This window comes from Macrobrachium rosenbergii, chromosome 42 (genome assembly GCF_040412425.1).
Source record: "Macrobrachium rosenbergii isolate ZJJX-2024 chromosome 42, ASM4041242v1, whole genome shotgun sequence".
Taxonomy (NCBI): domain Eukaryota; kingdom Metazoa; phylum Arthropoda; class Malacostraca; order Decapoda; family Palaemonidae; genus Macrobrachium; species Macrobrachium rosenbergii.
The window spans coordinates 14,933,330-14,945,585 of record NC_089782.1 but is presented as its reverse complement, the minus strand read 5'-3'; the positions used below and the strand labels follow the sequence as shown (position 1 = coordinate 14,945,585).

Genomic DNA, 12,256 nt, shown 5'->3' with positions numbered 1-12,256 from the left:
TGAATCTACATTTTATTTTCTTCTTTTTACCTCTCTAGCATCCCAAGTTATTCCTTATACTATAATCTATGACTTCAAATTAACTTGGAAATGTAAGCAACAAAAATTATGCATTACATATTAAAAACTATTTTATGAACAATTCAAGATACGAACGACCATCCGGAACGTAATTAGTCTGTAAGTAGGGTGGTGACTGTACTGTGCAGGAGTATCCTTCAACGTGAGCTGTGATCAGTCGCTGAAAACTTGGTATCAGGGTATGAATAGGGGGAGATGGGGGGCGAGTGGATGAGTACTTCTCACTCGCCAACCGTCACACTTTTAGCCGGAGTAGTAGGACCTTGGATCCAAGTATCCACAAAACTAAAGGGTACTCAAGAATGTGTTCAGGATTAAATTCTACCATGTTCCCCCTTCCCCTTGTCATATGAGAGAGGATGAGGGTGACTCCTCCCAGTCATCAACAAGGAGAGGACGACTAAAGTGTACTTGCCTATATCTCATAAAACCCCAGCGTGTACTTCAGCCCAGAGCTGCTCTCAAGAGGGAATAAGGATGGAAGGAAACCCAGTCATTCTACACACACACACACACACACCTCCAGACTTACGCTACACTTGAGGTACTTTGGGTAAGATATTGCTCTTTTTCTGAAATAGAGTTTGGGTGCTTACACAGCATGTTGAGCAGCCACCACAGGTTCCAAGGTGAAGGTATCTAATTCTTATTGGAAAGACTGAATGGAGCTTGTCTTGGCAAAGGTAGATGAGGTTCTACAATCCACTGAATAAGCTTTGACCAGAATACCCCTTCTACAACACCAATCACAGATGGCACAATTTCCCCAGAAGAATGTCAAAGGTACCCTGACATCTCCCTTGCAGCCCACCAAGAAAAGTCTCTCTCTTGCAGGAGACACTGGATAACCTCCAAGAGAAGGTGCAGGGCATGAACTGCACTGGCTGACACAGGAGGGTGGGCCATAGGGGTAGCTCTCTTGGCATCTCAACCAGAGACAGCAAATCACGATACCATTCAGCTTTTGGTTAGCAACAAACACTGTTTACCCCCCTGCAAAGACGTCTGAGGAATAGAAGGGTATACATGCCCCAAGGAATGTTGACGTACATCTTCCATCACCACCCAAGGATCTGGAACTTGCAAACAAAAAACTGGAAGTTTCCTGTTCCACCTGGTCATGAACAGGGCAAGCATAGGAGAAACCCACAACTATGCACAGCTTCATTATTCAAGGGTGTCAAGACCATTCTGTCCCCCTGTCTACTCTGACAAATAAGTCGACGTGCAGCCTCATCCTGCTTGATGGAATGTCTCTTGCAGTCAACTCGACAGCTTGGCAAACTGCCCACTTGTGCATCTGCACTGCAAACTGACACAGAGCTCGAACACCATCCCACCGTTTGTTGACACAGGCCACTATGGTCATGTTGTTGCTCATCAACACCAAGTAACCTTTCAACACTCTTGAAATGCTTGCAATACTAGCCACCAAAAATGAACGCTCCCAAGAGGGGGGGGAAAAAGGTTCTTGAACAGAAGCCTGTGACCGTACTGAAGGTTATTGTTACAACCCAAGGCTCTACTCCCTATTCCTGCCACTTAACCCAATGGCAAGACAAGAACCCCCTACTAGTGGCAGTGGAGGGGATGTGGTTGCCATCCTCAGCAACCCTCTCCCTTTCCTCCATTTTTGACATTGCCAGAGGAAGGAGGATGAAAGGGCTGAGAACTATCACTGCTCTGCTTAGAGAGAGAAGGCTGAGCTACTTGTCTGGGTTTCTAAATGGCAGGTTTCTTCATACACTAATCCCATGTGGATGGCTTGGCCAAACCCACAGGTTAACAAAAACTGCTTTTGAGCCCAAGGCTATACAGGCAGTCAAAGTGATGAGAGACTCCCTCAATCGAAGCCTCCACACCACTCATGGGCAAGAGTAGTGGTGAGCCCAATTCTGCACTATCCCATAGCAACAGGCTACTCTCATGCAAAACTTACCTTAAGAAAAAGAGGTAACCATGTCCCTCCTTCTGAGGACCAAATTTGCTATCTGGCTGGTGTTCTGGTGTGTCAGGAAAGTCAGGGCCCTACCTCTAGACATCAACATCCTCCTGAATAAGCCCTTCTCACTCCAAGATGCCTGACACAGTGAACACTATCAGTGTGTTCAATTAGAGGTCAAGCCATGAAATGGTATCGAGAGGAATCGTGGAGAATGTCTCCTAGGCAGCAACTTCTGTGAACAATGAAACACCTTCCTAATGAAGCCTCTCCAGTGGGAAGTTGTTCATCAGCCAACAGAATGATGCATCCAATGCCAAAAGAGTAGCCTCTGCATCCTCTGGCATGTACTACCTCCTCTGATGTGAAAGCAGCAGGGGAAGGAGTTTGCTTGATCTACTGGAGGTAAGGGAACTCCCAGGCCTACAGATCAGAGCATTCACCTCCTCCAAAGCATGACAAGCCAACCGAGACCACAGCAACCTAACCAACGGTTGCACCTCTGGAGAATTTCTGGCTGGTACAACAATGAGGTGGCCTTCCCAAGATTATTCCACTCACAGATGAGTGAAACAATCTCTGCAAAGTGCTGCTCCAACTCAGCCTGCAGGGGTTCCAGAGGAGTGGGACAGTCTGGTCCCCACAGTTCCCCTGGGATAAGAGTTGCTCCTCCTTCAGCCAAAGAAGGAGTCATGCCAGAACTCAGCCCCCTGGGGCATTTCCAGTCCCATTTCAACCCAATGAGTCTCTAGCTAGAGAAAAAGTACAAGACTCAGCAGAATCACAGTTGGAACCCAGTTCTAACTTAAGACACTGCCAATATCACTCTCTTCCAATCCGCATGGCAAACCACGCACACGAGAGGTGTTACAGGTCAAAGGAGACCTCTCCCTTTTTTGGGAGAGAAAGAGAAACTCCCATATTGCCAGAATAAACCCAATCCGCACAGACCGAGCTGACAAGATGAGCACAGACTGCACAACCACCTCTCTATATAGGTCCATGGAGACATGGGGAGAAGAGTTATCTCTCATGACTATCTGATCATGGTTTGGCAGAGACAAGATGAACAGCCTTGTACTGTTGTGAGCCTGAGTGCTCATGGTGGGACGAGGCAGGAGCAGACCCCAAGCGTAAGTGAGCCAGCACATGAAAGAAGCCCTCAGACTTCCTTTCTTCTTCTTCTTCCACCTAAGTGATAGAAGAAAGACCAGGGCTGAGGAAGAGGAAGACGAGACTGATAGTACTCCTCTCTTTCCCCCACTGGTCTTACTCGCTTTATGCTCTTAAGGAATGGTCGAGGCTGGAGCCGAAGACAAAGTCACACCCACCACAGAATCTGCTACAGGAAGGACTACTAGGCAGGAAGTTCCCTTCCTTTGCAGCAGTCAACATAGCTGGGGCAGCTATAAACTCATCACAGACTACCTCAGATGAAGAGGGATCAGGTGACAGGACCTGATTCCTCTTTGCCAGGTTATTGAGGAAGGCCATGAAAGAAGGGCTATTCAGAATATTCTGCAGGTACTTAAAGCTTGCAAAGCCTTACGGGTACCTGGAATAATACGGGTACCTGGAACATCATTATCATATGAGTACCAGGGCAAGACAGCTACTGAGGGGCATCTCCTTCAAAAGCTGCTACATCCTCAACAAAATGTCATGATCAGGTTTATTAGGTGTAGTGCTAACCCTCATAGAAGGGGTAGCATTCACAAAAGGACGATGAATGGACGTAGGAAAAAAGAAGGAACCTGAAAGGTTCGGAGGCTTCATTTCCAGTTATTGAATCATACAAGTGGTCTATAAATGTTATCAATACAGTACTAGTAAACAGTTTGGCAACATGAATTATGTTACTCAAATGTCACAAGGAGCTAAATTTCAAAATAATGTAATGATAATTAATTTGACAATTCCTTCCAGGTAAAGGTTTTTTGCTACAAAGACTTGTCTTTTGATGCTGGTTGTAATTACGGTAGTTATATAAAATATGTTATGCTGTCAATGCTGAATTTCATCATCTACACCAACTTTGAGACTAATATGCTGATGTAATGATAATATCACCTACAAAACTAAGTTTTTTCGGTACAAATTAAGGTTAGTCCTATTGAACCTATGTTGTAATTTCAAGAGTGGTTAAAATCATGTGATAGCAAGGTGTTCTGGCCCACAGTCAGTAAAATATGACAAAATTCCAGTTACTCATACACAAATATACAACTAAGGACAAATCACTTAATACTTTTTAATATTTTTAATTGAAAGGTAATGTAACATTTTTACTTACAAGGTAATGTAATGCATTTTTAGCCAGTGGTGGAAGTTTTAACTCTGCATCCATACCTCTATGTTGTGGGATAAAGCGTCATATTATTGATGGACATCTGAATAAAACTTTTTCTCATTCTTGAAAATGGATCTGATTTCCCATGAAATGAGAACAACCATTAATTTTCAGCAGTTTAACAAGACCAATGAGCACACCCCGACTTTCATATCGTTTGACTTAAGGTTTTGGTTTTTAAGTAATGAAGCTGAACAACTAGGTGAGTAGTGGTCAAACTGAACAAATGAAATGGAAAGGATTGCTTAAGAGACAAATGACTAAAAAACTACACTGAATCCCAGCTGTGGCTAAATCCTTTATAACGTTTAGTGTCTTAAAGGATACTACACTGGATACCATCTAACAAATCCAAATCTACCAGTCACATCACGAGTGATTCAGGCTGTAATACCTAGTCACATCACGAATGATTCAGGCTGTAATACACAATTAGACTAGTATGCTTCCTTTGAATAATCTTATTTTCTTCATTTCAGCAGGCACTTCCTATACATGCAATCGAAATGGAAAAAAAAATCTGAAAATACAGTCCAAGCATACTTTTACATTTAACAGAAACTTTTGTTGTGGCTAAACTTTTACCAAACCCATTTGGTTAATGGAAGAAACTGCTGTGCTAATGTGCGGCTATTCTAATGAATGGCTTCATGTTATAAAACAGTGATTCTTTATAAATATAAATATAAATAAAATCTCTCTCCCTCTACTTACCCGTTAATGTATCATGCACATATTTGATTGATAAGAAGGTATCATGATCCAAATTTCTAAATTTAGCCACACATCCTGAAAGCTGGGTGTGGGTGCCATCGCGGTCATGGTCGTAGTGCAAGGTGCCATTGTTCACCATTGCCGAGATATATGGGTGACCGTGCTGTGGAGTGATAAGGCAGATTTTCACATCTACATGCTTATGACAACAGATTGAAAGTATCTCTACAGAAATACCAATATGTTATTGCAAACAATCAATTCTAAACTTTTCATACTTTAGTTTTAAGATTTATACTCATACGCAAATCCCTCACTTTCATTTCACCTGTAAGTTATTCTATGGTAAGCACTCCAAATAATAAGGTATTTCTAGGAGATACAAATATCACAACTTCTTAACTGATAATAAAAAATTATTAATAACTAGTCCTAACATGGTAATCCTTACAAACCTTTCAAGAAGGCAGTTACTATATGAATAGCAGGGACACTTGCCATATATCTCAGAGTCAACTTAAGCCAAAGAGAAAAGCTACTGTCTTCTAAGTGTGTATAAAAATTATAATTTTGTACGTAAAATGAATAAATTATTTTACAAATGGGAAATTCAAAATAATGTAACACTATACAAAAGTACATTTTGCTCATACAATTAATATATGAATCAAGTACTCCTACACAACCGATAAATGTAAGGACCACAATAATAGTAAAGTACAGTAGTTTGCTTCAAGGGTGGTACCCTGAGGAAAAACAGATTTCTGAGGAACTGGCAATGGTAAACAATTCTGTGATATAGAAATCATATTGCAACATATACAAACATAAGTAAACAGGATGCTTTACAAAATGCTTACATTGTGGACTCCATTATGATTGCTGTAAGTGTCGGCAATAATGGCTAATCCAGTGAAGAAATCTCTGCTCCCAAATACATCACCAGTTTGCATTGGCTCCTTCACATACCTAACAAAATATATTTCAAACAGTTAATAACTTATTCATATCCTATGTTTCAGGATATATGAATATCAAAAATTTTCATTAAGACATGCTACACAAAAAACCAATTTTCATTAAGACATACACACAAAAAACAATTCAAACTGATTTTCCATGTTTCACAGCAACAAACCTATTTCTTTTACTACCGCTTTCATACCTGATCAGTGAGACTGACCACTTTACACTGCCTACTGAATGCTCTTGATGACTTTGTATGAGGGCAAAAAATGTGTACCAACAGGAACAAAATACTGAGAAAATGCAAAGAAAGCACAAGTCATTGGTTCACATTTAGGTAACAAAAAAAAAAAAAATTCTGTTACTTTAACAAATAGCTATTTAGAAAGGAAGCAATGGATCCAAACTCATCAGCTATTACATTAATCTGATTTAACAGTGGTGTTTGTCTTGTTCTTTCCATGTTGTTCTCTGGAAAACTACTGGAACAGATGCCTTCTATCTCTATTGTGTTTGGAAGAAAATAACATTCTTCAGTTTCTTCTCGTTTGACTTTTCTCTGTCCTCATAACAGTCCTAAAAATCAGTACCTGATGATTACAGGGAAGAACTGGGACACTTTCCAGCCTGTTTCTTACCCTTAGTTTACTTGGCATTTTCTTCCATGCTACCCATCTCCAGCTGACTGTGGCTAGGAGAGATCAATTGCCTCTACATCGTTGTTGCCTTGTTTTAACATTCCTTAAATGATTATGGTTTCCCTTCTGTTTGTCCATGGAAAATGGAAATAGGCCATGTTTTGTGTACTGCCTTACTCATAAAACTGGAACCATGACTGCCAACTTCTCCATGACTTGGTCCATAATGACTGGCTGCTCCTGAACCAAATTCCTGCGGGCCTGCTTCAGTATGAGTGGACTGATTTTTACAAAGGCTTTGTCTTCCATTTTCTTCACCTTCAAAAAATATCTTCCTGTTGCCGACAGCCAAGTCCTCAGGTTTCTGTTGTTCTGATGTATCCCTAAGAAGAACCATATTATGACTGCTGAAGACACTGTTTGTGGTCTCCTGTTCCAACTCCCTAGTTATTATCCAAAATTGCATGGCAGATGCAATCATCATTAATCAATCTTCCCTAACATTAGACACTAATGTCCTTGAATCATGCAGCACCTCCATCTTGAAAGCAATGGGAGTTGACTGACAGAAGAATGACAGTCAGTTAGACTTTCCTGCAATGAACTGGGACTGTAGGCGAGTTAAGCACATATCAGCGAAGGAACCACTGACTTGCCTGACACTCACGGAAGTGCCTTGACCTGCACAGATGCCAGTCCAAACATAGTGAACATTTATCTCCCTAGAAGCAATCCTTCCCTAAAACAGACAGTCTCAGGATCTTGTTGATAACAATGAGTAATTTACTGCAAGAATGGCTTTCTCCAAGAACTGGTAAAACATTTACAGTGACATAGCCATACTGAGATAATTTCTTCTCACTCCTAATGATGTGTACAGTACCAGGAAAGCCATAAATACACCATATTTTACAGATATGCTAAATTTTCATAGATTTAAGACCAGACCCTTCAATATAACAGTATTGTCACTGTGAGTTAGAAATCACCAATGAATTTTGATAAGGTAGTTAATTGGTGGTAGGTACTGCCCAGTCACCAGTTGGCAGCCCAGGACCTTTTCCTTCAGCCTTAAGGACTGTGGGTAGGGTTGAGGTGGGATTAATTTGAGGTGGACCGTGGAATAGTCCATTCCTCGGTTGATTTTGTCTTCCCTTCTGGTTTGGATTCCACTTTCTTCTAGTATTTTGTGCATAGTTCCTTTGAAAGGAAGTTTTTCTATTCCCTACTTGGCTGGAATTATCATTGTACATATTTCTTTTATATGACTCATTGGTATTTCTGCCTTTCCTTTCATTTTGTGTTTCTGTTACCCCTACAAACTCCTTGGAAAAATCTATCTTTCTTCTGAATTTCTTGTCTCATTGCTATTAAAGTGGTAAGGCTTTCACTTTTAGGATCAATTTTGACTTTCTTGAAAGCCTTCTTTTCCTTTTCCCAAAATGCAATATACATTGTGCCAAATGATACGTAATTTAACACATATCTTAAACTGACTAAATCAGTTTCTCCATCACCAAAAGCATTCTTATCTCCTATGGCAATGTTTGTTTTTCTTAAGTCTTTTATCACTGTGTGTGTTGCTTCTTCGATATCAGTGTGAAGGTTTGCTATTGATTCCCCGTCGTAATGTTGGTTGATGAATCTATTATTATATATGGGATCAATTTGACTCACTGGTCCCCATACTGATGAACAGATTTTTTTAAACTCAGCATATGTGGTTATGTTGTTGAATCTAACTGAATTCAAAGTTCTGTGTGCAACACCCTTTTCTGAACTAACCAAAAGCAGGGCTTCGTGTATCTTTGTTCTTTCGTCTGTTATTCTATTTGTGAAGAAACAACTGTCAGCATCCGCTAACCATTGGTTCACAGAATATGATTCTAATTTAATTTTGTCAGGATTAGAACTCTCAACTTTTCCACAGAATCGTGTGGCTTGCGTAATGATTGCTGCTTGCGCCATTGTTCTAAATTGAAATGTGTTAGTATGGGTACTGTTATTGTTATAGTTACTTGTGTTAGTACTTCCCTGAGTAAATGATATTTGTGAACCTGGTGCTGGAATTCGACTTTATCTATCTGCTGTTTGTCGTAAATGATAAGGGCTATTTCTAATTGCATTCCTCAATGCATCAAATGGACTCTGCATTACACTGGTATTCTAAAATCATATGAAAATCTATACCCAAATATACAACAGTATTCAAAAATGCATCATAAAAATCATGTACAAAAAATTTTCTATTTATCAAACCTAAAGAAAAAATCAAGAAAAAAAAATTGTTGAGAGAGAACTCTATATGATATACCTTTAGAGAGATAATCATAAAAGTCTTGTAACTTTTGAGAGAGATTATAAAAAAAATACACTCACTTAGAGTGACTACTTTTGAAAGAATTAATTTTCCAACTTGTGTATTTTCTGTTGCCGTCCTCCAATCTTAAATCTGTTGTGGTTCTGTTAACTGCTGCCATTTTATTACTCAGGATACGACCAAGACAACATCCGCCTATTAGTGCTTCGTTGTAGGTTTTGCTGCCGACATATACTGCTTTATTTCCGATATACACTCAGGATACTGATCTCTGTAGACATGTAAAAACTACATCCGCCCTGTAGGCGTGTTGACATTCACGTGTAGACGTGTTGACATTCACGATACGTTCGCCTGTATACGTTCAACTGTTCACTTGTTTGGTTGTGTGTCGATCTGTTACCAACACACAGTCGTCTTTGTTGTTGCTTTGCTGGATACTCTATGGGGTTTTGACTGGTACATTTGTGTTGTTTCCGTTTCACTGGTTGTCGTTTGCCGATGTTATAATGTCCTTCTTTGTTATGTTTTGGCTGTTGATGTTTGCAGAGAGAGAGATGCTTGTTATGAAATTCTGGTGTGTGTCCTTCACACTGCCTTACACTGCACTATTTATCTTCTTTTTGGATCCCACTGCTGCCACCATTTATGTATGGTTCTTTCATTTATTATTCTTTCTGTTTTATATCTGCTATTCGTTTAAGAAGATTACTTCTTTATAGACGTTGATATTTCTGGCTTTGTTACGCAGTAGCATAGTTTTCCCAGGAGGCTTTAAGAAGACACAATTGATTTTTCTTTCTTCATTAGCACCAAAGAAATAACTTTACAATAGAAGTGCAAGGTGATATGCAGTACAAAATATAGGGTGAGTCAATGTGAGCCTGTCTTCTTATATCAACCCACAAATCCTGAGGCTTGCAACCTCATGCCTGCTACTTTGTGCCTTAGCTCCTTGTCCTTATCTGCTCAACTGCTTCTCAATTGGACCTTTTTCAATGATTTTTGGAAAAGATTGTCCAGCCCTAACAGGCGGGGAGTCTTGCTTTTGTCCCGCCTTCACTGATGTTAATTGGTCATGCAGATTACCTGAAACGCCCTATTTTTAGAATCGTACCTCCCTCAAGGAGGAGTTTCTAAAACACCAAAATTATGAACTTTTCTGACTGTTATTCCACTACAACACTACCTTGCTTTTTGTTATGAATTCCTCGTGATTACCAACTCGATTAAGTGCAGTCATAATAGCTTTGTAACCACGACACAATCATAATGCGCACCCGTGTTTTGCTTTTATAATCACAACACGGTTTTGCTGTTCTCCTGCTAATTTACAAATCTCATTGTTCCTGAGTTCTAGCCTTGTGATCATGGTATAGCCAAAACACAGAGATGTTTTGAAATTCTCTCTTTCTCTCTCTCTCTCTCTCTCTGTTTATTTCTTCTGAATCTCTCTCTCCCTTTTTCTCTAACTATCAATGTCTAACAATTGAAGGTTCTCTCTCTCTCTCTCTCTTTTGTTATTTGGATTAACACTTAGAATATTCAGAATTCTTAGTTATCACTACATTACAATAAAATGCTCTGCTTGGTATATCTGTTTCCACATGTTCAAATCCAAGTTGAATAAAAATTGCAAATATCATAAAGTACATACAATAATAACGAAAGAGCTTTCAACCTGATGGTTAGTGAGAGTGCAGCAAGATATCTTAACTCAACCACAGCCCAAGGCTGCATGATGACAGGAGAGTGGTGGGGGCAGGTTCCCCCCCAAAACTCACCCTCTACCTTGTTACCAATTTTAAATGACCAACTCCATCTTGCTCTCTGGTTTGTATTTCCATAGGATAAAAATGCTGTAAAGTGTATTCAATTCATAAAATTAAAAATGAAAAAGAGTATGAAGACATGATCACAGGTACAGATTATGGTGAGGAACATTTACTGTATACCTACTGTATATATAATCTCAATGGCATATGCAGTGAAAACTTACATAATTACATGAAACCAGTAAGTGAAATGGCACCAGAAAGCTACTTACCAGAAGGCAAAGCCATCACCGAACAAGTCCTTCCCTCTTCCATGGACTTTGAAATGGATCTGCATCTCCCAGTTGCGGACTGAGAGAGGGACCTTATTCCAAATGGCCCCACGCTGGCTTTGAATGTCTCCCGTTAGTCGTACATAATTACTTGTTACCATGGTAGACCCTAAGAAATCCCAGTAGGGTATCGATGTGCCAACCCCTGAAAGATGAAACATTTTTTGTACTACATAAGATATTTCAGCTGTTTAAAAACCACTGTTTAAAAACCTGGTAGCAACATAAATCAAAGCACTGAGAGAGAGAGAGAGAGAGAGAGAGAGAGAGAGAGAGAGAGAGAGAGAGAGAGAGAGAGAGAGAAACCAGCAAACTACATCTAAAATTGTAGAACAAGGAATTGGTGGCAACAGGGTTCAACCAATAGGATGAGAGAGGAGGCATCAGCCGACCTTTTCTCACCCATGATGCCCTGACACATCCAGTTTCTTCCAGCCAAGGTAACCAGAATGAGGGGACGCAAGAGGTGGGCAGTATACATTAAGACCGCAGATTTGTTAGTTATGAAAAATATAAATTAATTAAAAATTTGTCATTTGTTCATACATGGAACAAACGTCTTAACGTAAGGACAGACCCACTTTTGGTGGGAGGAAAGAAAGTCATGAACCGACAGGAAGTTCAGCTCACCTGGTCTCACCAGAATAAGGTTATAAATTGAGTAAATGTATTACGTGTTCATTATAATTCATTTGAAAATATTTGTTGTTTGAGCAAACCAAGTTCCCGAGACAAATTTCAATGCTTCTGTCGTAATATCGATAAACATGAGATATATACGCAATTAGTGTTCAGTACACCGATAAATGAGCGCTGGGAAGGAAGTGTCCAATTGCCATTCAGGTTGCATCAGCATTTGGGGGGATGCCATATTGCATTCAAAATTGCCTTCAACACTTATTTTACGAAGACTTCACATGCTTATTTTAGTTCGTATGGCAGTTTCCTATATATCATTTTGTTAATGAAGCTTCAATCATTTGAAAGGTTTTCTTTAAGTTTTAATTTTTTGGTTATTTCTCCAATTAAATATCAAGTGAAAAGTGTAAATTCTGCCATACATGTCTCAACCCCGATCATTTACCCTAATGCCACGCAATAGCCTATAGCCTAGCCTAAGTCCTGCACATCAGGCTAG

At 39.8% G+C, this 12,256-nt stretch overlaps 1 protein-coding gene across 2 annotated transcripts in view; it reads right to left on the bottom strand.

Moving 5' to 3' along the window:
- LOC136827970 (vesicular integral-membrane protein VIP36) overlaps nt 1-12,256 on the bottom strand; it is a 77,492-nt gene that overhangs the window by 11,262 nt on the left and 53,974 nt on the right. For both annotated transcript variants that reach the window (XM_067085549.1, XM_067085548.1), the window contains exons 2-4: nt 11,059-11,263; nt 5,948-6,056; nt 5,088-5,250 (exon numbers count right to left, since the gene is read on the bottom strand). In XM_067085549.1, coding sequence (XP_066941650.1) covers nt 5,088-5,250; nt 5,948-6,056; nt 11,059-11,263 — 477 coding nt within the window. The remainder of the gene's footprint in view (nt 1-5,087; nt 5,251-5,947; nt 6,057-11,058; nt 11,264-12,256) is intronic.